The sequence below is a fragment of the Heliangelus exortis genome, chromosome 17 (genome assembly GCF_036169615.1).
Source record: "Heliangelus exortis chromosome 17, bHelExo1.hap1, whole genome shotgun sequence".
Classification (NCBI taxonomy): domain Eukaryota; kingdom Metazoa; phylum Chordata; class Aves; order Apodiformes; family Trochilidae; genus Heliangelus; species Heliangelus exortis.
In genome coordinates this window covers 4569232-4596177 of record NC_092438.1, presented here as the reverse complement: position 1 = coordinate 4596177, position 26946 = coordinate 4569232, and the positions used below count along the sequence as shown (strand labels likewise).

Below are 26946 nucleotides of genomic sequence, written 5' to 3'. Positions count from 1 at the left end.
GTGTAATTTAAATACTAGAAGAAGTCAGATAATTACACCAAAGAGATTATGTTATGCCTTTTTTTCTCCTTCGGATACACTGAATATTTGCTGTATTAATCTTCTTGGAATGGTTTACATTCATTAAGAATTCTTGGTTTCTGTTTTCCTGGAAACACAATGCACCCCTTTGCAACAGAGAGATTATGTTGACAAAGTTCAGTCTCTTCTTTTAAGTTAGCCTGCACACTTAAACACATTTTTAAAACAGAACCTTAAAAAGATAACTGTTATTTTGGGTGCTGGTAATATATAAGTTGTGTTTCTGTCTTGTATATAATAATTGAAATTACATAATTATTGCAGAAATGCAGCTTACCTCTTTACGGAGTGTACAGAATATGGGAAAACAAGCACATACATGCATATTGTGCAAGAGGTGTAAAATCTCTAATGTCATGATGCAGTCTGGATTATTCTAATTCTTTCAACTGCCACAGGTGTTAAGGCATTGACTAGAAGGGTACAGATGTGGCTTGTACTATGGAATATCTTGAGTATTCCATGATAAGAAGTACTAAAACATACTACACACCTGAAAAAAAATGTATCAGAGGCAAAGGTGTGTTCATATTTTGACATTAAACTTGGTTGATTATAATTTCTTATATATTTCTTATATAATCTTTTTCTTATATTTCTTATATAATCTTATGATTATTATTTCTTATATATTCTATAATTCCTTATATGAAGGTGTTTGTGCTTTTTAAAACAACCCGATGATAGTAGCCAGTGAAAATGAGGACATATTTAAAGCAGCAAATAACTACTTGAAAACAGTTTCTCCCATAAAATCACTCCGTGGAAGTTGTCCAGCTCCACACAATAGCTCTTGTCTTTTGAACACCACCTTTCCTATCTTGGGTGTGAACATGTGCAACACTTCCTTCTTCTTACAGAAAAGTTCAACTCGAGTACTTGGCATTTTCCTCCAAGAATAACAACAAATTATATTCCCTTCTTTACAATATAAGTAAGTACAAGAAACAGAGTTAAAATAGTTTTAACTGCTATTTGCTGTTTGAAAAGATGCATGTAACTGCCCCTCTGTTGTTTTCAAAGCAAAGTCATATCAAATACAAAAGCAATAGTATAATGGTGTACTTGTCTGAAATATATCTGTAAAAATCTCACGTGACACCTCAAAGACATTTGGATTGTTTTCCAAAAGCTTTTCAGTTCTTTTCTCAAATGTATTAGAAGATAAAGGGTTTATTATGTCTTCTAGATCAACAAATACATATGGTTTATATATAGTTGTGCAGAAATATAAAGAATGTATTGCTGTCACTCCTGCCTTTGTACATAGTTCCAGATGAACCTATTGCTGTTTATGCAATAACCAGTGCATGCAACTGACTAATTAGCAATGATAACTTTCTAATGTTGGTTACAGAAATAAGAGGGAACACACACATGTTCAAAGGTGGGGCTGCATCTTAAAAAGGGAAAAAAAGAGGTGAATAAAGGGGAAAAAAGAGGTGAATAAAGATTAAAAAAGTGGTTTCTGCTTCTCTATTCTTGTATACCAAAAAGAGGGAGAGAGGCACAACTGACTTTTGCTGCTGCAAGAAACTTGGCTTGGGACATATCCTCATGTAAATATAAGTTGTGGGTCCACAGCTATTACCAAGCACTACATGAATACAAATGCCCAGGTTGTTAAAGCTGTTTTGCTGATATATAATTTATATGAAATACAAATCTTCAATAGGCAATACTTGTTGCCAAAACACTGGTGGTCTAAGCAATGGAAGAACAATGCAGCTGTTTAAAGTTTTGGGGGTAAAGCTAGGTGATGGGGCCAGAGAGAACTGTTGCTCTTGTGAATTCTGAGGCATCTAGAAGGACATGAAAAGATGTAGACCAATGTGTGGGGATTTGGGCCAGTGGCTGTATGAGCAGCAGCTGTTAACTCTGTGCCTCTAAAGGCTGTTTAGCCAAGGAAACTTGGGAAGCTTTCAGGATAACCCCTTGAGAAGCATTTTTCTAGAGAGCTGAAGATATATTCTAGCAGAGGATATATTTGGCAGAGGACTCCACAATCTCCTGTAAGACTTTTGCCAATGGGGAAGAAAAAAAACCAAAACCAGCAGCCCTAATGATGGTACCTATAGACTTATTTACTGGTGTCCAGTAGAGATTCTAGCAAGGAAAGGCTAGCTGTCTTTCACCTTCTTTAATCACCTTGTTGCCAGTTTAGCAAAGCTTGGAAGGTACCTTCTGCTTCAGGCCATGTATTCCACAGAACCACCAATGTTACTCTGTTTTATGATTTGCTCATGTAATGAATATCAAAGAAGATGGAGCTGGTAGTAAATTTACACTTTAAAATGATTACTCATTTTGTTTAACCCAGTTACCAGTGTAGTGTGTTTAAACTGCAGACACATTGGAGCTGAGTGTGGGTTTTTTGTAGCCCACGGTTTGTGAAAGATCCCAAACTCTTTGTCAATTGGTTCTATTGGTTTTCAGGAATGTAGATCACTGCAATTTCTGTTAGTGCATCAAAGCATTTGAGGAGAGAGTGTTTGCAGTGGAGATGTTTTGTGTTAGTTTGAAACACTGGCAGACAGCCTTTTACTTCTAATTAGATGAGAGAGATAATTTCTCACACAGAGAAATTTTAATTCTTGTCAGAATTCCCAGAGCATTGGATTGGTGTCTGATCATTGGAACAGCATCCTTAGTACAGATTGAAAGAATGACTCCAAATAATTCACCACCATAGAAAGAAATGTGGGATTCTGTTAATGCAGATTGAAAGTGATGATAAGTATGTTAAACCAAATGTATGATACTCTTGCCTTTTCCATGATGCAAGCTGAATTCTTCATGTAAAGTTCGTGCCTGAGAGGCAAGATGCATTTATTTTGGTACATGGGAGATGGAGGGTCTCCTAATTCCTTATTTGAGAATGGAGGATCTATGGACTACTTGTCCTAGGTAGTAACTGAGATCTTTTCCCAAGGGATGCAGGTATCTCAGTGCTCATCTTATTTTGTTCTAGAGCATTTTGAAACACAGCTATAATGGAAGCTTGGCAAAAGAACTGTTTAAAATGTAAAAATAGCAAAATGTGCGGAGGCTGCTGTTCATTTTTGTAAGTCAAAGCTTGTGACTAAAGAATGCTGCTTAGCAACAAATGGGGAAACTCTGAAGGTGATCACATCATTTTGCAATCCTTGAAAATTAATTATTCATGTTTACTATACCTTTTAAGCCCCATCCTTTTCATCCTTTCTCTGTTCAGGTTGTTCCTTGGGATTAGGACGATGTGACTTGCTCTGCTGTGTAACCCAGTTTTATTGCCACCCATACATGTGCTGTGGCAGCTCTGGCTCAGACTTCCTTGGTTCTCTGTCCCACTATGCTGTACATAATGTGTCCTGCTCCACATGGAATAGAATACAAAGGTGTCCTAGGAAGGACACCACAGACTTTGCACTTCCTGTAGTTGGTTGTTTTATTAAGCACACATTCTGTCTCAACTAGCAAGCTCATCACCAACCCTTACTGTAGCTGCTCCACGAGTTCTTCTCACACCTAGTTCACCAACAGTTTGACATGTTCTTACGTTGTTGTTTTTTTTAATGCTTTCAAAGAATACAGGGTTCTTTTCAGTTCTCAGATTTTTCTTAGAAAATTAATCAGATGTCAGATTGAAAAAAAAATTTATTAATATTCCTAATGAAATATCCTAAGATTATGCCATATGGGAAGCTGTAAAGTTCCCATTTCATTCACTTGACAGTGCCATCATTCAGCATGCACAGACTGAAGACATAAATACAATATTATAATTTGGCAAATAGTGTTTGATTTATTTATCTATAGATACTTTCCATGTGAACCAACACTTGTGTTGACCAAGTCATTAATCAAGTTGGTAGGCTTAAAAGATAAGCACCTCATACCCAACTGAAAAATTAATTTGCATAGTTAAGGAAACAGTAATTTCCATTCATATTTGACTGCTATATGCTACCAGATGAACTCTTCCCAACTGTTAAAAAGTCTTTGGTGGGATGTTTGTACTCTTCACTGGGTGAATTTCAACTTTTAAAACAGCGTCTGGACACAACATTGTGTGGGAGTCATTTAGAGAAGTTACATTTTCCTTTGCTTTTTAGCCCTAAAGCAAGGCATCTTCAAGTAAGAATACTGTTTTTCTCTATATAAAGAACAGAGAAAACTTTAGGTGAATTATTCACAATATTGATTAGTAGTTACTACCAGCCTCATTGTATGCCTCTGTGGCATATATATCCATTTAAACAAACAGAAAGGGTAATCCTTTTTGGTAAGACAGTAGAACAACATTTACAAATGTGTAGAGGCACTAATAAAAGTAACGAATATTTCTGAAAGAATGCACTGTAAAAAAGATCATCTTGCTATCTGATTTGTAAGAAAGGAAAGGTGTACTTTACACTACATGCCACTGTGATTTAAAGCTATGTGTACAGGGGTCCTCAAGGGTTGTTTTGCTTTTTGGTTTTTTTTTCCAACTAGCATAATAATGTCAGGTAGCAGAGGCAGGTGATTGAATGCTTTACAGCTGAAGAAGTGTAATTGCTACATGTATGTGCTGCATGATTCTATTTTAAGAGTCACGAGAGTGCTGATTGTGACTTTGTAATCAATGTACATATGAGCAGCCGTGCTGCAGAGGACCAGAGATCTGACTTGCCTGGTACTGTTTCTGACACTGGCCCAGAAAGCAGATGCATTGGGAAGACTGGATGATGTATTCCCAGGCTCTGCCATTTTGTACCTTATGGACTTTCTGAGCCACAGGCTGTGTGCAGACACAGACAAGTAGTGTACAGTGCTGTGAGCTATTCATGATTAAAAATTGGTTTCAGTGAGGAAAAGATGCAGGACATTGTGCAGACCCACATTAAGAACTTTAGACTTGTTTAACATCGTGCTATGTGGGAACTAAGGTGGATTTGTAAATATAAAAATGGGGATGGTCTTGATGAGCAAGTAGTCTGATATATGAGATATATGAGTACATTAAAGAATGATATTACTTGTTACATATAATGTGTATGTGAGTCCCAGCTACATATGCTATGTTTGGAAACAATGTAGATATTTGAATGCTGTTTTAATATAAATAAATTAAATTTTGGTATATATGGGAAATCATTCAGTGTCATCAACAATTGTGTGTCCTCTCCATGTTAACAGATAGATTGAAAGGCAGAGCAGATTTAATAAGCACAGTTATAGGAGTAAGTTAAACCTTTACAAGCAATGAAAAAGGCCTGGGAAATACTCTTTTTAGGTCAATTACTCTTACAGTGCACTCATAAAACGAAGCAGAGCTAGCATCCAAGCTGCTAATTTGTAAGTAATTGAATATCTGATTTAGTGTTTATTTTATTTGCTAATAATCTTGTTTACTGGCATTTGAGCATTTGAATTTATTTTCTTGTCTTTTTTTTTTTTTTTTCAGTTAGAATACAATAGTTTGGTATATGGATTGATTGCCTGCATTCGAAGAAAGACTTCTGACTCCTAAAAAGGTACATCATAATAAATGCTAAACAATGAAATAATAGGTAGTGCTCTCAGCAAATGTTTTCACACATTCTCAAATGTAAAGAAACAAAAGTGTTAATGTATGAGGAGGAGACAGATGCAGGTCTGTCCTTAAAAGAGGCTTCTCTCTCCCCTTTTCTGGGTTACATAACAATTTCTTCCCCACCCTCTCCCCTCTTCCTCAGCTAAAGTTCTCATTTATATTTCAATTTATTTTATACAGTACTTATAACACAATTAGATGCTCCAGCTGACATCTGCACACATTAAAAAAAACATCATGTAGCTGCTAATTTGAGCTTCCAAATTGAAGGTTTGGATGTTCAGTTAAGATGCAATTAGTTGAAAATTAGGAATTATGTATCAAAATCCCCATGTCAGCTTTCAAAGTTAAGCTTATGATGAAATAAGACATTTTAAAATAGAAGTTATGGCTGCATTCTCTCTTCCTCTCTAGGCTGAACATGTTTATAATTCTTTCTATTTATTTATTATATCTTAACACACAAGAGCAAATGAGTCCACATGAGCCTTTTAGATAAATAAACCCAGATCATAACTGATCTGGCCCCTGATCCTATTTTGGAATCTTCTGGTTTAAGCATGGTAACCCTAACAATAATGGTCAAGCTAGTAACAGTTGCTTAGAAATCCAGATTTTGTAGGTCTGAACTGGCTCCTGCTTGCCAGCCTTAATTTCACTGTAGTATTTGGTATGCTGAACGGGGACTTGTACCTAGTTTAAACTGTTGTAACTCAAGGTACGCAAGATTTATATGATACCTTGTAACCAATCTGATAGCAGTATTCCCACTGATTACAGAATTTGAACTTTTATCAATTCTTACATTCAGTAAACAAGCACTCCAAAATTTCACTATGGGTAGAATGCTTCTTTCTTGCATTATTGTACTGTTCCCAAAACTGCATTTAGATAAAAACTGCTGTTTGTCTTCAAACAATGAAACCAATGCAAAGAAAAAAACAAAGCAAAGTAGAGGAGATAGCTCCGACTTGAAGACACAATGCTAGCTGACTCTTCTGGGAATGATCTTCAGTTAACTAATTTTTAATACTTGGTGCAGTCCACCAATTAAACAAATAGTTCTATATATAGGAACAGGGGTGGGCCTAGGTTACCTTTGCAGGGCCATTTTCAGAGACATGGACACTGAAGTTGTGCAGGCTCGTATTACTCAACACAGCAGATACTGTGTCTGTATGTGTACCTGCATGTGCAAATGTGTAAGCCTTCTGTCAAGTAAATATTAAAGTGTAATTTTTTAATTGGTATGGGCAAGTCTCTGTTCTTGAACAATCTCTAAATAGTGGCAATAAAATACTGCTTTCAGACTGGAACCGTTATACAGTATGATTGTTCCGTAAATTATAGAAAAAGTGGGTTGATACCCTTCAGAATACAACTCTAACAAATGAAACAAGTGGCTTCCATAGGTTTTATCAGTGAGAATAATGTTATAGTTTAATACACATATGTGTTGAGTTTTAAAGACCAAAGCTCTTTCCAGCACTTAACATTCACAGATTTTAAAGACAGAGCAGGAACAAAGTGTATCTGACAATAAGAGCTAGATAGGGGGTTTTTGTTTTGCAGATCTCCCAAGTCCCAATATGAGTGATTATGCATAGGATATGAGTTTTTGCAGGCTCTGAAAACTTGACAATTGTATTACTAAAATGTGTTAAAAGAGTCATGAGATATAAATGCCACAAGAAAGTTGCAACTTCTGCTATCTATGCGTAGGATTCCAAGAATTTTGTTACACATAAAAAATGCTTTCAAAGTTTTCCAGGTCTGGGATTAATTTATAAAATCAACTGATTATCATTTTATGTATACCTAGCCTGGTTTTAATCTATGTAGAAAATAAATCTGAGACAAAAATATTGAATTATATGTAGCAAAAACTGCAGACCCGTGGCTCTGTTGTTTTTACATGTCAGTTTTCCAAGCGAGATACACTTCAATTCTGAGTCCAAAATGAAAATGAAGTACAGTATGCTTTTTATATAAGCCCCTTGAATATTAAACACTCACAAGGCTTCACTGCAGCTAGTTTGCAAAGAACTCAGTTAGTTGTGCTCAACAGCCATCACAAATTGCAGCAATATTTAAGCAGTATTCTTGAAGGCAAAGAAGAGGACATGAATACAGACAGATGTCATTAGGATAAATGAAGAAAAAAAAAATAGAAAATCCCAGAGATAAATTAAAGATAAAAGTGAATGGAGAATCCAAGATATTGAGACCTGCATATTAGAAACATAAAAGGGTATATGCCGTAGTCTGAGTTGGTTCTGCAAATATCCACAATTCTTGTTATTAGGTCAAGAAATTGTGAACATGTGAAATAAGGTAGAATTAAAAAATTACAAAATCCTGTGGCAACAGTTATTGATCTTTTTGGTTTATAACCCTACTTGCATTACTTAAAGCCACACATTTTAGAAAACAAATCGTCTGTATTGCTGATACTAGAAAAGCCCTACTATACATGTTCATACAGAAAAAGTAATTTATATGTTAAAGGTTGTTTTGGTTAGGGACTGAAGACAGAGAACATGGCAAGCAAAATTAATCCTTTGCAATTGTTGCTGGAAACTGCAAGTGTCATCACCAGCAGGAATAGTATCCAGACAGCTTAAACATAGGAATTGGAGTGTAACCTATTCTGTGCAAAATACATTTGCTATTATCAGCTACATTTGTTCCAAGGAAATGTTGGTTTTATTGTTATTCTAGAAGAAACTTTGTGCAAAAGCCTAGAACATGCTACAGAAACAAGCAGCTTGCTAACTTGCATATTAACCTCCCTGGTTCTGGTGTTCTGCAACCTTGAAACATGCAGTCTTGTTTTGGGTGTAAGAAAGAATTTGAGACATTCCTAAAGCGAAGGCAACGTTTTCTGTATATATTTATTTAAATAAAAAAGCACAAGCTTAAACATCAAGCAATGACAATAAAATATACAGAATTTCATTATTGTTGATGAAAACAAGCTAAGGAACACCATAAAGCCAGGGAATGCATCCAAAGGGTTTTCATCATTCATCCAGCCATTTTATTGTGTCTGCACACAGGCACACTCTTTAGCTTGGTTACTTCAGGGTTAAGAGTTTTCAGGCAACATGACCCCTACCACCTTTGCTCACAGTTTGTAGCTACTGCTCCCGAAGGACACTGACTTGCAACCTAACCTAATACATTAAAATCCCAAATTATCAAAAAAAAAAAAAAAAAAAAAAAAAAAAAAAAAAAAAAAAAAAATTACAACTAAGCAATAATAACATACAACAATGACAACCTGTAGGCTTTTTCCAAAGAAAAAGCCAAATCTTGCACTGAAAGAAACAGAACAAAACCAAAACCTTAAAAATTCCACATATATATAAAAAATCTAAATCTAAAATTTAATCTAAGTATTTAGCAAATTTTACCCATTTAATCACCTTAAATGACTTTGATCTAGCATACAACACAAAGCTACAGTTTTATAACCTTTTCAAATACCCTTCATTTTCCCTTCACACAAAGCAAAAAAACCAAACCAAAGCAAAACTGACAAATCCCAGATGCAATACATCTGAAAACAAAAGCAACCCTCAGTGCATGTAACATCTTAATGATGCAAATGGCTGAACAATACACGTTTCGTTTTCAAAGGTTGTTCAGCTCTCCCTTTCTGAATCAGGCTCTCTAAGCCATTCAGGACAGTTATGGTCTCATTCTGAATTTCTGTTCTCTTAGCACCACTTGTCAGACCTGAACATTTCTGACCTTATTGCTTTGAATAAGCCAAAGTCTCACAGAAAGATTTTTTATATTAAGTGAAATAAATTAGAATATAGTGTAATAGAAACCCTAGGATCTGGATTATAAACCACACACAAAACCTAAAAATGTTCTGATATCAATACAGCTGAATGAGAAGTAAGATAATTCATAAATTTTATTATCATTATGGATATATTTAATACCGAAACCTGCATATTCAGAAAAATATAAATTTTGGAAATCTGTCAGAGCTTAGTCCCAGACTGTAAGTTTACAAATTCATAATTCACACTTAAAATGCACAGTAAACATTAAACTTGAAAGTGCATAGTACAGTTTTTACTGAACCTGAGTATAGAAAAATCAATATTTTCTTCTATAATGGTGGAGATTTTATTGATCTTTTGTTACCATTATAATACTAAAAATACATACGTGCAAGTCACTGAAGATTTTTTTAAATAGCTAATGTAAATATATTAGTATGTAATGACACAAGACCAACCCTTTTAGCAAGGCTAGTTTGTTATATAGTTGTTAGAGTTCAGTGTACAATGAATGCTTTTAGCAATATACACATTCACAAACTTCACAAAAGAAGTGCTACTTTTCCCTGTTCTATGCTACACAGAATGCTCAAAGTTTTCTCTTCCAGGTGACAATGGCTTGACTAAATTTATGGGCAGATGGTGTATTGAAGGCATTAAAATGCAAGTGCAATAGGACACAAAAAGAAGACAATATTGGAAGAACTGTCAAGACTTTTGAATTGAAGACTTTTTTATGAGAGGGATAGTCCCAATAGTATATAATTTTCAACTTTCAAGTGAATGAGGTGAAAGAACTATCAAAACTGATTTAAAAAAAGAAAGCATCTTAAAAGTATAAGTAAGGCACAGTAAGAATTTAAATGTATTGTTACAACACTGAATCTATCCAGTCTAGGCCAAAGAAATGCACTTGGCAAAATCTGGCAAGAGAGCACTGTACTGCTTTTGGAATGTCAAAAAGTAAGTCTAACTTCTAGTAAAGTAAGTAAATATAACATAGAACACACCATACAAGTGTAGTTTACTGTGACTTATGATGTTCTAAAACTCATGACTGAGTCCAAGCATGTTCTCCTAAATGAACTCCTGACAAAAGACAGAAATGGTTCCATCACTATCAATTGAAAATTGGCAGTTTCCAGAGAGAAAGATATTAATTAAATGGCACTAGTAAAGTGATACATCATGCAGCAGGTCACATATACTATTCAAACACAGCAGATTTTTAGCTTTAACAAGACATCATAACTTTTAAAAGAAAACACCTTTATCAATAAATCTTAGCACTTAAATTCCTATGGAGTTGTTAAAGAAATTAATTTAGTTAATTCCACGATTTTATAGAATTGGTTCAAGTGCTGCAGGAAGAATAAAAGTAATTTGCATTTCTCTCTTACAAACATTTTTTATTCCTCTTGAAACTTGCCTTTGGTAATAATTAACTCAACAGCTGGTTATCTTTGAGGGCATTAATTAAAATATTTAACATACTTTGACGAAGTACTGTGCTAGAAAAGCTGATCTCTGCCCTGTGTTGAACAATCTCATTAGTCATCTTTTGCTTTTTGCTTTCGATATTGCCTCTGCATAAGTCAGGTGAATAAAGTCAAAAAGCTGTGTGGCACTGGCAGCATTACCCAAAATTTTGGAGAGTTCATCCTTTGACAGTGTCACAAGCTCTGCAATGCTTTTAACGTGGTTCATTAAGGCACGGCAGTTTTTTGTATTAATACCTGGCATTTTTAATAGAAAGTCCTGAGGACCAGGGTTGTACTTGTCTGACTCAGGAAGAATTTCAGAATCTGCTGTGACAGCCATTGCTGTTTCTGCATCAGGTTGGGGATGGTTTTGTTTTAACTCTTCAAACACTTCAGCAGTAGCATGAGGAGAGGGACACCACAGGATACGTAACTTTGGGAAATGGAGCGTAAGGAGGGTTAGTTTAGAAGTAATATCATTACTGGAAATTTCCTGATGCAAAGAGCCTCTTGGAATCAAGGAGAAAGATTTGTTAGGATCAAATTCAATCAGGAGAATCGGGCGCTTATAGTAACGGGACATAGAAACACACTGTGCATACAGCCTGCCATTGTTTAGGGAACCAATCAGATCACTGATACTTTTCCGCTCTACACAGATGTCAGGAGTTAAAATATAATCTCCAACTTCCAAAGTAACGGGCTCAATGTCAATGCCACGGCGATGAATCAGTGAGGGAAGCTCACTACGGAACTCCCGCATATCCACTATTACAGTCTGCTGAACCATCTTCTGTTCCTGTCCACCTGAAGAGCAAAGTAAATAGTTAACCTGATACTTATGACCTCAGACTCTGGTTGTACAGTTTTCCTGTGTGCTGCCAACCCTGTAATGGATGGACTTCACATCTCAAATAATTTCTCAAATTCAGCAGTATAATAAATCCCGATTTTATTTAATTTTTCACTGTACAGAGAAAAAGCAGTTGCCAAATAATACACTGTAGTTTATGGAGAGTGCTCTGCAGTTAAATAGAACTATTATGCTCCTTGCCATAAGCTTTGTATACATAACTCTGGATGAAAGTTCCTGATGCATTTTTTAAGTAAAATCTTTGTTAAACAATCTTGTCTGCAAAACAAGATCCTTGTCTGCAAAGCTGATCCTTTTAACTTTCATATTTCCCAAGAAATATGCAATTTTATTGTAGGAGTTAAACTTTAGCCTCTATAGATCTGCAGGACACATGAAGAGACTGCAGCATCAAGGCCACAAAAGACATAACAGCAAAGACTGGAGATCATATGTTAAAAGATTTTGCTCTCAAAAATGAGAGCAAATTAAAATGGGCAGAGAATAAAGGTGAAGAGGGAGTATACATGTCAGAGGACAGAAAGATGTCTTTAGAACAGCAACTAAAGAAAAAAGATGCCAGTTGTTTACCCAGGCAGTCTGTTTTGCCAAGAACAAAAGAACTCCCAACACTTACTAGCTCAAGGACAAACCTGTCTTTGACTATCTACAGAACTCAGTTTTAATGTTTCAATTTCTCTCCATCTCCCTACAGGCAATACTAGAAAATTTCATAACCAACAAGATACCTAGAAGCAATCCAAATGCTGCCTGTCTTAATAGTGAAATACATCATTAATCTACATTTTCTTTTAAAAGAAGAAAACCATAACTCATTGTTATTGCACAAACAGAGGCACATGGAGCAAGGGAGATAATGATTCTTAACCATCAGGATTGATGAGTCAATCACAGAATTATCACAGTTGGAAACTACCTCTAAGATCACCCAGTCCAACCATCAACCCAGAAAAAACCACCATGCCCACTAAAGGATGTCCTGAAGTGCCACTTCTGTATGTTTTTCAATACCTCCTGGGATGGTGACTCTACCACCTCCCTGGGTAGCCCATTCCAGTGCCCAACTACACAGTTAAGAAATTCTTCCTAGTATCCAGTCTAAAGCTCCCCTGGAGCAACTTCAGGCCATTTTCTCTAGACTTACCATTATTTTCCTAGAGAAGAGACCAACACCTGCCTTACTACAAGCTCCTTTCAGGTAGCTGTAGAGAGCAATAAGGTGTGCAATGTATCTCTGATCCAGATGGACAGGATTTAAATGCAATAGTTATGGGTCTTTTTCATTGCTTGGAGCTGCAAGCCTAACTTCAGACACTGCTTACCTGCTTTGCGTGTGTCAGTAGAATCAGAGGCAGGTTTAGCATCTCTTACTAGGTCTAAATTTGTTTCATTTCTTCCTTCTCTTTCTTCAGGAACAACCATGCTGGCCTTCTCTCTAAGGATAGAACCACAAAGAAAGAAGCAATAAAAACTGCACTTACATGAGAAAAATATATGAAAATATTTTAATTCCCTTCAGCCATATGTGAATTTATATATAGTTTAATACTAATTGCAAACCTGATCAGAAATGGTTACTAGGTTTTCCAGACTGTTCAGCTAGATGCTGTATTTTTATTTTCCACTGTTAGAAATTTTTAGCATATATTTTTTTATTTTTAGAACTTCTCGGGGCATATGAAATAAAGGAAGTAATGGCTAGTAGTAGGAATATAACCTGGTGAAAAGACACAGTCAATAAAAATACCATCTTACACAGTGTAAGAAAACAATTGCTTTGTTCCCCAAAATGGCTTAAGTCATGAAAGTCTTACAAAAATCTTACAATAAATGTTACCTGCAAACAGAAACACATTTAAGAAATAAAATTTATTGACAATTAGGAAAAAATGCAAGCAGTGCTGTTTAGCCTTTGAAATTTAACATTACAAAAACCTAAATCAATACATTAAGTATCAAGCGCTTTGAAAAGGAGGGTTTTAACTTCTCAGTGGGAAAGTTTTCTTAACATCTGAAAAGAAAGTGAATTTTGAATTAAGAGTTTGTTTAAAGCCTTCACACAGTTAAGAACTTGACTCTGTTTATAATGTAAGCATACAGGGGAATTACATGACCCATTACTGATAAAGGCAGTGAAGCAACACTGTTACCGAATTAGTTTTTCGAAGGCCTCCTTCTCCTTTCTCAGAGCTGTGAGGTAGCGCTGTTCTTCTGTTGAGCCCCCATATATGAGGAAATAAACCCTATAGGTTTGGAGGAAAAAAAGAAAAAAATAAGTTAGAGATCACTAAACAACATATTGATTTAAAAACACCCAAACCCAATATTTAAGATGAGTAGCAGTAAAGGCCTGACAAGGCATTACTTGCCTTAAAAAAGGCAAGTGAAAAATCCCACTTATTTTTTTCTGTAAAGATACTCCAAAACTAGCAACAAAAATTCTTATATCCAGTGTTCCCTCTTCCCAGTGGCAGATACCCTTACTGGAATTCTGGGATTCAGTGAGATTTCAGTCAGCCATTCAGTAAGGACAAAACCCAAATGTAATAGAGAAGTTACTTTCTTTCTGGTTTTGAAATCTTCCCAATAGCATAGAACAAACTAAAAAAATTTGCACCCATGCTGGGTTAAGAAAAAACGCCATGAAAGATTTTAAGATAATGTATTTGGACATCACAGGCTTTACAAAGAACAAGCTGTCATCTCACAGAGATGAACACACAGACAAATCAAGTTTTACTCTGCAAATAGAAATTTATATGGAACATAAGAATTAATTATCTACAGCTTTTCACCAGACATTTTTCCCAATATATTTTAATAGAGGTACATGTTGACAGATTGATAGGATTTTATTCCTATTACTTTTTTCCTGCAGTGGATCTCCTATAGCACACTTGCAATGACTGCATCCAATTTTCTTGCTCTGAAGTGTGGGAATGTCATGCTGGAGGTAGATATGCTGATTAGGCAATTAAAAATAAATTGTACAAATAACCTAGTAATTATCCTCATGCAGTATACTTTGCAAGTTCTGTCATTTATTTCTGCACTAGAGAGTCCTTACCCAGATATCAGGTACAGACACACTAAATACTGCCAAACTGATTTCCATTTTCAGTTACCTTACATGTATACAAATCTTTGACTGGAAAATAACAACTGCTCTGTTGAGTTTATGCAAACAATTTTCATGAGGTGATTAAAGTATAAAGCATTATCATTCAAAGGTCATAATTTCATATACCAATAAATTGTGTTTCAACTGTAGTAAGCCAAGTATGTTTATTCTTAGATTTAAGAAACTGCCATAAGTTATCTTCAGAGACATAGAGGTATAACTACAGTTTACAGTATTCAAGAAATGCTATATCAGACAGCCATATAAATGAAAGATAATGCAAAAAACTCACAGTATATTAAATTTCAAATTTTCTGTATCCTTAATTAGTCTGTAACATCTAGTAATAAAATTGAGTTTTGCAATTTGCAAGTGTACCAAATATATACACACAATGCAGAAATCTTTGTCAGCTAACACCAGAACAGAGTAGAACTACAAATGTTTAATTTTCTTTATTGTATTCTCCTTGTGTGTTTTTAATTACAGTTTTTGAATTTCTGGTCTTCAGCATTATGAGATATCAGGAAATGGGAAAATTAAAGCCAAAATGAAGCTTACTGTGTAAAAATCATACCTATGAAGAAGGTTTAAAATCAGATTGCAACACCTCAAAATGGATCTACTGCTACTGAGATCATCTAAGCAGATGCTTTGCAGAAGGTGGAATGACCTTTTTGGTTTTTTTACAGTTACATTTCTGTTAATGGACTAAATACCTGCAGGGAAGTAAAAGTTATCTTTTGATTACATCAGACATTATCCTTTTGTTTAAAATTAAGAAGAGGGCTAAACTGGAATTAAAAGCTAGCTGAAGAAAAATCACTAGGTTTATGTTCTGCCTTGACTGCTGAAACTGCAGTTTTTTCTTTTATGACTAAATGAACCAGACCAAGTCCACTTGCCTCAAAGGCTTCCCAGGCCTGCTTGCCTTGTAGATTTCCAGCTGCCGAACAAAAGTTAGTTCTGCATCATAGAGAACAACATATCTTGGTTCTACTTCATGAAGTACCCGAGTGAGTGCATAGGGATCACTGCAGCCCTGCAATGGATGAATAATTGTGAGTGGGTTTTTGAAAATACCGTAGTAACAATCTGAGGGTAAGTTCACATGGAAATCTTCAGGAATGATGTCTTCAATACTGCCTTCTTGGCTACTACTTAATTCTTTGTTGTCTTCCACCTCTAATTCCTCTTTCTTTTCCTCCTCAGCTTTCCCTATCATTTGGATTATAGTCCGGTCTTGCTGCTTCTTGTGTTTATTTTGTTTCGAAGAAGCCACAGGTTTGGGTTTTTTGGCTTGAGGGCCTGTGTCTGGTCTGGTATTTCCTTTGGACTTGATGGGTTTTCTGTCCTTAATCCATGCTTCTCCAGCTTTCTCATCCTTTCCAAAACTTTTGTTATACAGTCTTGTTAAAAAAGCTTCTGGTCCAGCAATAATGTACTCCCTGAGCTGTGCACAAGCTCGGTCATCACTGGCACAAATTAGCACTTGCCCTGCAGTCAAAAAACAATATAATGCTTATAATTTGTTATGTTGTACTCCTTTATCAACCTACAACACAAGCAAACTGTTTTTCATGATCCAAGAAGCATTCCTACCAAATGCATTTACATTTGGTTGTCATAGTTGCTCTGGACTTTCAGAGAGTCCAAATTGCATGATGTTTTGTACCAAACAAGATTAGTGAAGGTTTATGGAAGTTCAGCATTCCTTATTCTTACACTATTTGAATTGGTGAGGTTTTCCTTTTGACCATCTGAAATGAGGCAGATATAGTATGTATTGAAACATATTTGGACAACTAATTTTTTTAAAGAAAAACAATAAAAGAGAACTTAATTTAGACCATTCTAATTTTCATCCTTTATCAGCTGTCTAGAAAATACGTGTTTCACACAGTATTATTGACATTTGTGGGCCCTGAATAACAATTCTCCACAAGCTGACTCAGACAAACTCCTACAACACTAAGTGAGAGAGCCAGTTCTTATCCAGAGTCAGAACACTGTGGGTGGGAGAGAGAAAAAAAAAAAAAAAAAAAAAAAAAAAAGCACTTTTTTACCCTTACTATTTCCTAAAATAAAACTTTGAGAAATTTAAGGGGATGAAAAGCCCTAAAATAGGAAAGGCAGCAAAGCCTTCTGTTTAGGTGTCTCTCCTGGAGAAACAAATTTTCAGATGCACGAGAAGAACACGTGAGATGGAAAGGGCCTAAGACAGAACCTCTATTTTTTCTTTAAACCTGAACTGAGAAATGAGTGATCATTACAAATGTCGATGTTATTAGGTTTGTTAGTTTTAAGACTAAGGTATCAGTACAATATTGAAATGTAAGTTAGAATATTTTTTCATAATAACATATTCTTTCCTAAACAGTATTTGCATAGTAATCAACAGCATTTCTCTTTTGGTACAAAACCAAAATAGAAGTTAATGTAAAACTACTTAGTTTTACGTATTTTATGTATATAGACTCCTTTTCTTGAGTTCACAAATAAATTTAAAACTAGCTCTGGAGTTTATTAAACTCCAGTAAAGAATTAAAGTCCTTCTCTCAGAAGTAAAGTAGAAGTAAAAACCAGCTTCATCATGAAAACTTTAATCATTTACTATTCCCTCACCTGGACCACCAAGGTCTTCACTGTTCTTATTCTCATTTTCAATCTCTTTCAGTACTTCTCTCAAAGCCTCCCATTTTGGGTTACTTTCTAGAACCAACTCCCTTTTCAGTTCTGAAACAAAGAAAGATTAAACATAGCAGCTCTTACAGCCAAAATATCCTTCAGAATTTTAAATTAGTGCTTAGATGTCAATGGTGTGATGGTTGTTGACAAATATGATATCCAACAGACTACACATGCAACTTATTATGCTAGTGAGTTGAAGAACCCTCTAACAGAAACATTTAAAAATGTGATTAAGTACTTCAGTGAAGCAAAAAGTTAAAACATTCACTCCTTCAATTCTGAAAGTACCGATAAAGAGCAAGCTAAACACCAAATCAGTTCAAGAACAGTTCCATAAAAGCTGTCCCAGTGATCAGCTGAGTAAGCTTGGAAAAAAACCTTACTTCTGCATGACTCTGTTTTATGTTGTTTATTATATGCTTTTTGAACTAAGGTTATGTCTCCATTTAGCCAAGCTAACAGATTGAGATCTTGAGCTATGTATGATCATGCAGGGAACCATAATGCAAGTAGCAATAATATACAGAGCATTTGAATCGTGTGACACTCTCAAACTTAAAATTAGGAATGATCAGTACCATTTTCCTTCTTCACATCATTTTTTTCAGCAACTTTGCCTTTCTGATTCAGTTTCTCATCTGCAATGCGATAAACTCTAGCTCGAGCATTCACAAACATTGAAGTACTGGAATCAAGAAACAGCCAACCTAAAGAGGAAAAGAAAGCAGCAGCAGTTTGGCATTGGCAATGTGTATGTGTTTCAACCCAAAAGCCCCAGATCTCTCACCTGGAATATCTGTGCTACCTGCTTGCTATGTATAATCCTAGCTTAATAGAAGGCAGAAATGCGATGCAAGTCTCACACTGTTAAGTAACAGCAGCTAAGTGGGAAGATGAAAGCATTATCTGTCAATAAAAACCTACGTCCTTATGGCTGGTTATATAAAATCTAATTAGGAATCTACATATGATTGGTAAGGTTAATTAAAAATATCAACATCTCAATTTTTCATGCATAAACTTGTGTAGCTATTCAGTATTTACCTGAATTCTCACCAAAAGCTTTTTCACTTGCTTTCAGTGACTCCAGAAGATTGAGGAAAGTGACACAATCATACTGAGTTAAGTACAGTAGCAAGGTACGTAGTATCTTCAAATCCTGGACCAAAGATTTTGTCTTAGCTCCAAGCTGATGCCATAGAGGATCTAAATAATGACGTATTGTCTAGAAATAAAAATTGTAAGGTTCAGGATGTCAAATATATACTGTACTAACCAACATAAGAATGTAATTCTTTTTCTTTAAGGGGATGACAATAGTTTTGCAGTTATTAAACATACCCAACTAAAGATGTGATGATGAAGTATTTGTTCTGGTAAGTAATAATTTTTTTAAAGTTAACATAATATAGAAATCTTTATGTAAAACATTTCAACAATATGCAGATACGTATAATTTAGAGTTTTCACTAAATATTTTCCGTTACCTATAATAATAAAATACTGGTAAAATTAATAAACCACATCCTTATTTTACTGATACTGGCCTATGTCTTTAGTATCTACTCTCCTTTATAATGTTGTTTTCTTTACATAAGTAATGTAATTTAATTTTAGAAATGAGTACTACATAGATGTGAAACCTACAGAGCATTAGAAGAAAAACTCAAAATATTTGAAGTACAGAAGGCTTCATATCAAGATCAAATCACAGGTAACAAATAACTGTTTCACTATGATGGGTAAAGTTTATGATTTTACCATATAGATAGTACATGTATGTCAAACATTGCAGATCTACCAATTAATGACATGGATAATGATGAAAAGACACAAGAGATGCATCAGCATACTATCTAGTATATACACTGCTTCTTTTAATAGAGAAAATAAAAAATAAAAGCAGGAAATTCAAGAGGAAAAAAGGGTGTGTGAGTGTATATGGAAATAACTTTGTACCTTTAAAGTATTTGGTGCTGATATTGCAGCCATCTGTACCATTATAAAATATAGTAATAATATATCAACCATCAGGATGTTCTTACTGTAAGGATTTTGAAAAGGAAGAACAATAATAGCAATACACCAAAAATCCTACCAGCAGCTGCAATGTCACCATTAGACACTGACACAGTTTCTCTCCTTGTACTGGTAATAAACACATCATGGGGGAATAGTCAGTTGCTGTTGGTTACTTATTTTACAAGTAATATTTTTTGCTTGCATTGGAGACAGTCTGAAGATCTACATCCCTTCATTTAGCCACAGCAAAACAATTACCTTGTCAAAAGGTTTACCAATAGCATTTTCTAAAGATAGATCTTCTACTTCAAGAGCTGGATTATAACGTATAAGTTCTCTCAGACAAGCGTTCAGAATGTCCAGGATTGAAGTCTGGATAGCAAGCATAGCAGGGGTCATTGACACATGTATTTCCACCACTTCAGGTTTATGCTTCTCTAAAAATGAGTTCACTGCTATATGAAATCTAAGAGGAAAACAGCTTATTAATACTTACACAGATAGTTTGCTTGATCTAAAATTATTCAAATTTGTATAAACCAAAATTAGAATTGCTTTAAATGTAAACAAGTTAATTGCAAAATAAATCAGTTTCTACTGATGTGAAAACTACTTCAATCTTATGAACAGCCTCAGAAAAAAGCCTCTGTTCTGCAGTTATGATTGCAGTTGTTCCAGTCATGCAAACCTATTGTGTTGCTCAATGGTCCATGGAAAATTATTGCACTAAATTCTACATGACAGTTACACATAATAAATATTAAGGTACAACTAAAAAAAATCTCATAAGGGAGAAACTGGAACGGATTGATAAATCCTTTGGAATCACATGGATCCACTAACACATTCTGTGATGTTTCTGGCTTCTGATGATAAGCAACAGATCCTTGTTACAGTACTGCCCTTACAACCTGTCCAGCTATATGGGTACATAGATGCCAGCTGATTTTTACAACAGAACAAGGCTCAGAGAATGCTATGTCTGCTGACCTCTGAAACTCAGTCAACATTTTCCTTACTGTATGCTGCACCCCCAAGTCTTTTTATGGTTCAGAAGTCAAGGAAGAAAATTTAGAGACCTTCTATTCAACCCTTCCTGACCAAGTTATGTCTATTTCTACTTCTTTGTGATTCTGAAAGAAAAACTGTTTTACAGTGCAGAGTAACTGTGTTAAGATGGAGTGAGACACGTTCTAGACTGGACTAGAGGAACAAATGGGCAGATCTTCCCTAGGCAAAACTATTGAACCCATGAACAGCTGAATGCCCAGTTTGTGGCTTTGCTCCTTAAAGACTTAATGCATGTCACAAACTTGGCAATTTAGTTTCTATTGGTCATCAAGAAATACCTCTTCATACACAACATACATGTAAAAGAAGATGAAAAAAAATGTAAAATGTAGGAAAAGATCCATGGAGTTCCATCACACTTGGAAACAAATACTTTCATGAATGGCAGAACTAAGAGACTATGCCTGTTACTTCATGGCTTAAATAATCCATTTAGTAAGTGGGTTTTTCTTAAGCTGTTAAGAATGTTACTTTCTTCTGTGATTTGTACTGGCTAAAAGGGCAGCTATACTATAAAACTCAGTCTCACATAGATTTACTTTGGGTCTATTTTCAAAAGTACTTGCAGAAATTTAGCATCTTTAAGGCCATTTCTGTATAAAGTGAATGAAATTTGTTTAGGAACACAAAAGTGAACACAGATTATCAGGGTGACTGTACACACCTCATTTTGTTATGAACCCACTGGAACATCCTTTGTTGTTTTTTTTTCAAACTTTAACATTCCAATGAAGTGAAAAGGTGCCTTACCTTGGCCACAGATAAAGTTTCTTGACAAAAAGATTTCTCATCACTCTTTCCACATGGCAAAACCCAGTGTTAAATGCAACTGCATTATCTGTGAAAGCTTTAATGAAACCTTGCTTGTTCTTTTGGCGATAAAGGCGCAAGATGAAGGCTTCCTGACAGGACTCAATGATTCTGTGTGCCTTGTACACCAAAATTCCTGCAAAATTAAAAAAAAAGTTTTTCATGTTACAAAAATGTAAAGAAAGTCCAATTTTTTTTAGCTTTTTCCTCAAAACAGACGTATTCTTTTACTTTTTTCTGAAATCAAGTAGTATGGGTATTTAAATCTTTCTAAGCAATGGCTGAACAAAGATCCTGGTGTTCAAACTAAGCAATTCCTCAGCCTCAGTACCACAGAATCCCCAAATAACAGAACCGGGCTAATGATGCATCTTTAGCAAAAGAAAGCTTGTCCTTGAGTGGCAGGACTTACTAGCTTAGAACATTTTTTTACTCCTAAGGCAAAACTGGAATGTTAGCCTTTTAAGAGGAGTAAAAGCCATTACAACAAAGCAAGTTTGTATCTTCAAGACTGTGATAAAACACTTCAGTGTGTCTTTTTGTTATGTTAACTCCTTAAGAAACGCTAAGTTTTTATCCTACAGTTCCACACACAGAACATGTTTCCAAAAGAATCATGTGTTACCCAGGTGTGGGGTGAAGCAGCAAGTCTGTCAAAGCTGCTGTCACACTGACCTCTAGTGGTAATGCAAAACCGAGAACTGTCATTACAGGACATGAGTATTTTTAATATTTAGTGTATTTATTCTTTTCACACGGACAAAGTCCAAACGTGTGTTTCTGGGCAGGTTGCAGGTTGCCCAGAAAACATGTTAACTTTTAAAAAAACATAGAAATACCAGAACTGGCAAATCTGGCATCCTTTGGCTCAAGCATAAAACTCTTCAAAATGTTTTACATAATAAAGCTTACCATAAATTCACTAAAAGGAGGGGGATGCATCAAAAACATTCTTTTAAGCATTCAATGTTCAGTTGTTAAGAAGTTAACATTTAGGTAACAGTCAAATACATTTCTGATACATTGTTTTGTTATATTCCTGGCTCTTAGATACCTAATTTACTTGCTCTCCAGCCTTCAACAGGGCTTCCAGCTTAGAAAAGAATGCAAAATCATTGGTGGTTGGGGAGAAGGGAACAGAACATGAGTAGTAAAATATAACTGTGACATCTTTCATGTATAACTTCTATAGAACAACAAAAAAGGTCCCAAACTATTCCCAAAATCTTTAAAATTATAGTAACAGAATTATTTTGCTAATACTGCTATTTAGATAAGAGTCCATGGTGTGTCAAGGCAAAGATTAGTAAAGTATTGGCATTTTTTTATGAGGTAGTGTGCATGGTTGATAAAGCATGACATCTAAAATCAGTTTTTATCATAGGACATTTAATCATAGGCCAGTGCCCTACAGACCACAGGACATTATTTCACCAAGTACAACCAATTTTTCACAGAGTGGTCAGACACCAAACAGGCTGCCCAGAGGTGGTTGAGTCACCATCCCTGGATATCATTTAGATGTGGTGTTGGGGGATATGGTTTAGGCAGAGATGATGGTTAGATTTGATGATCCCAAGGGTCTTTTCCAATCTGAAAGATTCTATGATTCAATTATTCTTTGAAAGCCCATCTGAATATTATGATTGCTATGTCAATAATATAGTTTAACTCGTAATTTGTTTTCCAGCCATTTATTGATATCAGAAAGCCATACAATCACATAATCCACTATTTAAAATAATGTAGACATTTTAAAATCATATGATTAAATAAGGCAGATAAGTTTGGAGCAAATGAATGCATTAAAAAACCTGAAAGAACTACATATTTGCTACTTTTACCTCAGTGTCTATGGAAAAAAAGGAGTCTTCAACCTCTAGCTAAACTTCAACCTTGAAGCTAAACTCTTCATATTGAATTAAGCTTCATGTATTTTCAAACAGAACATTCTTACCTTTATTTTATTAAATTCTTACCAGTAATGTGGTTTGCAGGAATTCTGTCAGTAAGAAAATCTACCACAAGGATTCGACTTGTTGCAAAGATGACTCCTCCTTGTGTGTAAAATTCATATCGGGTATTATTTGAAATTTCATTGGTAACACGCCGAGGAAGATGAACAACTCCATCTGACCTCAGCTGATCAATAAAATACTCCTAAATCAAATACAGAAAAAACACAAGACATCATTGTGGTAACTGATGAAATGGATGCAAAACCCCCTTAATTATCCATGCTTTCTAATTTTGAGGAGCTGTCCAAAACAAATCAGAAGCATGACAGTAATTGACTACCTAAGGAAGCCAGAATTACCCTAAAACTCATTCAGGTGGTTAAAAATTCATGTAAGTTCAGTAGTAGCTACGCGATGATTAGAGAAATATGAAAAACTGTCACTCAAAGGAGATTACATTTTCTTATATTTTAATAACTTTTTCAGAGAATAGGTAATTCTGACAAGAAAACTGGGAAGAGACAGTCTTTTATTCCAGTCAACTGCTGTCAAAGGTAACTACAGCAAGCAGGTCATAAACATCAGGGTTCATATTATGAACCACATGTGTGATATTTATTTACCTATGGTGACTACAAAAAATCCCCAGAACATCACCTCCCTGATGGCTGAAACCCCTCTGGTTCAAGGAAAACACGGCAGCATTTTCTGTACAAATAGGGACAAACCTGTCAAGACTGGACACTACTTTCTGCTCTTTGCCTACTACTAAATTACGTATATAAGCTCATTTTAGCTCAGTATTATTAGGCCTTCACTGTGCTGTAAGGGGCATCGCACCGGCCCCTGATCTGATCCCGAATATTGATACATTCCGGTGTGACAACTCCTCTCAACAAGTGCCGTGGCCGGGGCAGAGCGCCCAGGCGAGCACGGCGCTGCCGCTGCCACCACAACCGGCCCCGCTCAACCCCCCCCCGGCCTGAGGAACCCCTCCACCTCCTCTCCTCGGGCCGGCAGCCGCCCCCGGGCCGCGCCCGCCGAAACCGAGAGGCGACGCCGGTGAAGGGGGGGGGGAGAAGGCGCCGCTGAGAGGGGCGCCCCTCACCTCCTCGGCGGGGCTGGTGTTCAGCACCAGCACCAGGGTGGCAGGCTCGCAGTAGAGGCGGAGGAAGCGCAGCAGGAGGCGGTCGATGCCGAGCCCGCGGGCACAGATCACCAGCCCGTCCTGGTGGAAGAGGTCCAGGAAGATTTGGTTCTCGTGTTCCAGCAGCGCCGCCATGGCCGCCGGACCCCGCCCGACCCCGCCTCCCGAGCTGCGCATGCGCGCCCGCTGCTGAGGCGGGCACCCCCCCCTAGCGGCCGCCGGCCTCGCGGTCCTCCAGGCCTGCGCGTGCAGTGGCTTTCCCGCTCTGAGCGCGAGGCGCCTGAGGCGAAGCTGAGGTGGGAGGGAAGAGGAGTCTGAGGCAGAGCGGGGTAAGGGACTGAACTGCCAGGCCAGCTCCACACAGCTGCTCTACTGAGGAGAGACGAAGCCCCCTTGCCTCATGTTTAGGGTGTGGATGTGCTAAATATCAGATAAGGGGTCTTTTCTTTTTTTATTACTAAGTTACTTGTTTGTTACTAAGTTATTGCACTTCTTAAGCAACAACCCCGGACTTGACTGAACTTAAGTCTCCATTCCTCACAAAAGATTCCAGTAAGTCAAGATTTTCTTTGTGTCTGATTTTTTAGCGCCCCTCTATCGATGGGTTTGGAAATGGCCGCTCTTGAGGAGCTCTCCTGAGCTGCTTTCAGGAGCAGCTGGAGGGTCAGGGCAGTTCCCGGAATTACCTTAGAGTTCAGCTAGTGAAGGGCAGGGGAATTCGTGCCCAGCTCCTCTTCAAGTCAGCAATATTCCTGGGCCTACTGCAGAGGAGATAGGTGGCCCGTAAGGCGGGTCAAAATCACCCTCCTAAAGTGAGGGGGAAGACTGGTTTTGTGGGTTTTTTTTTTAGGGTTATTGGTCAGAGGGGCTGTGTATAGCCAGCTTCTGCTATAATGTGGTCATGTGGAAGATGTTCCAGATCTCATTTTTGCTGCCACATAGTCAAGGTTATGTTTTATAATCTTTAAAATCAACACAGGAAAATTTAATCAATACAGGAAAGTATATTTTTTAATATATATTTGCATTTTAAAATGCAGTACAGAGACTCAGGGCAAAATAGAAAAAAAAGTATTTGAAAACTGGCAAAAATTAATAATATATGAGCACTTCTCTTAATTTTCCTTATACATATGTTGTATTTATGAATTTTTTTGCTGATACTCAACAGTTTTTTTCTTTGCAAAATGGATCATATTGTGATCTTCTGTACCAAATGCCATTCTTTGGTTCTCATTTTTAGCTGACCACTACCAATCTCTTTACAAACTTTAATTTTGACAAGTCATTAATCATTAGTAGGGGAGAGAAAAAAGCAAGAAGCAATGACTAAATCATTAATCTGCCTATTTGTCTAATTACAACAGTCTTTTCTGAAAAATAGGAATGTATTTGTAATCATAGTAATGAATGCCTGTTACTGAATGTAAATGTAAAGAGTTGAAGAGGACTCCCTCTGAGAGGAAAACCAATATTTAGATAATTTATGTAAATCTTATTTTATATTCTTTTCAAAATATCAACATTTTATTTTGGTTTCCATCATATCTTTGTATTTAAGTAAAACTCCTTATTTTCAGCTGTGAAAATGTGGTGAGCTTTCCTAATCTGTGGTGGTTTTATTGTGTCTTTGTCTTGGTTTGCTGTTTGGATTTTAGCCTGATCAACCCTATTACCTACACAGAAATTTCTCTGAATGTTTTAGGTGATGTTTTAAACCTCAGTTGTGTCAGCCAACTAAGACGACTAAGGCCATTTTCTTTGAAATGTTCTAACATTAATCACATTTTGCAATTTCCCATAGAGAAAATTTTATAAGAAAATCTACTATGTTTTCTTCAAGTCCTGTATGTTTTGCTTCATTCTCTGTAATTAGATTTATTGACATATCAGTGTCTAAACTCATTAGCTGATTATTCTTAAGTGATTAACTTTCACAATCCTGTTATTGTAGTACCCTTAGTAAAATAAAGACCTGTGGAGCTGATAGTTAAAAGATAAGATTGCTGAAGTGAAACTGTGTGAAGCCATGCATTGTTTTGCTATCTAGGTTCCCAAGGCAATATATTCATTTTTTTAAAGTAAGAACAATCTTCCTTTCTAAGAAAAAGAGGAAAATTGAAAAAATGTATTCCATCATTTGGAAATTTATTATAAGCCATCTTTTAGCCACATCTATTCATGTTCTTAGAATATTTGGTTCTGAGGAGGGCACTTTCTGCTATTTCTAATTGGCTGAAATAGATTTTTCTTCAGCAGTCTACATACAGAACATTCTTTACAGGTTAAAAAATATTTCACCTAAAAAGGAAAACCTAATTATTCTTTTTCAA

General features: G+C 36.1%; 1 protein-coding gene across 2 annotated transcripts; it reads right to left on the bottom strand.

The window, feature by feature from the left end:
- Positions 1-10458: 10458 nt before the first annotated feature.
- On the bottom strand, positions 10459-24774 carry ERCC4 (ERCC excision repair 4, endonuclease catalytic subunit). Of its 2 annotated transcripts, none has more exons than XM_071761510.1 (11): positions 24575-24774; positions 23488-23668; positions 21449-21644; positions 19886-20093; positions 18650-18830; positions 18184-18312; positions 17540-17650; positions 15820-16411; positions 13944-14036; positions 13116-13228; positions 10459-11726 (listed from the first exon to the last, which is right to left on the bottom strand). In XM_071761510.1, the coding sequence occupies exons 1-11, from the start codon at positions 24746-24748 to the stop codon at positions 10993-10995; spliced, it is 2712 nt and encodes a 903-aa protein (XP_071617611.1). In that variant the 5' UTR covers positions 24749-24774; the 3' UTR covers positions 10459-10992. The 2 variants fall into 2 exon arrangements, with proteins under 2 accessions (XP_071617611.1, XP_071617612.1); XM_071761511.1 differs by lacking the exon at positions 24575-24774 and adding an exon at positions 24090-24112.
- Between the last annotated feature and the right edge of the window lie 2172 nt (positions 24775-26946).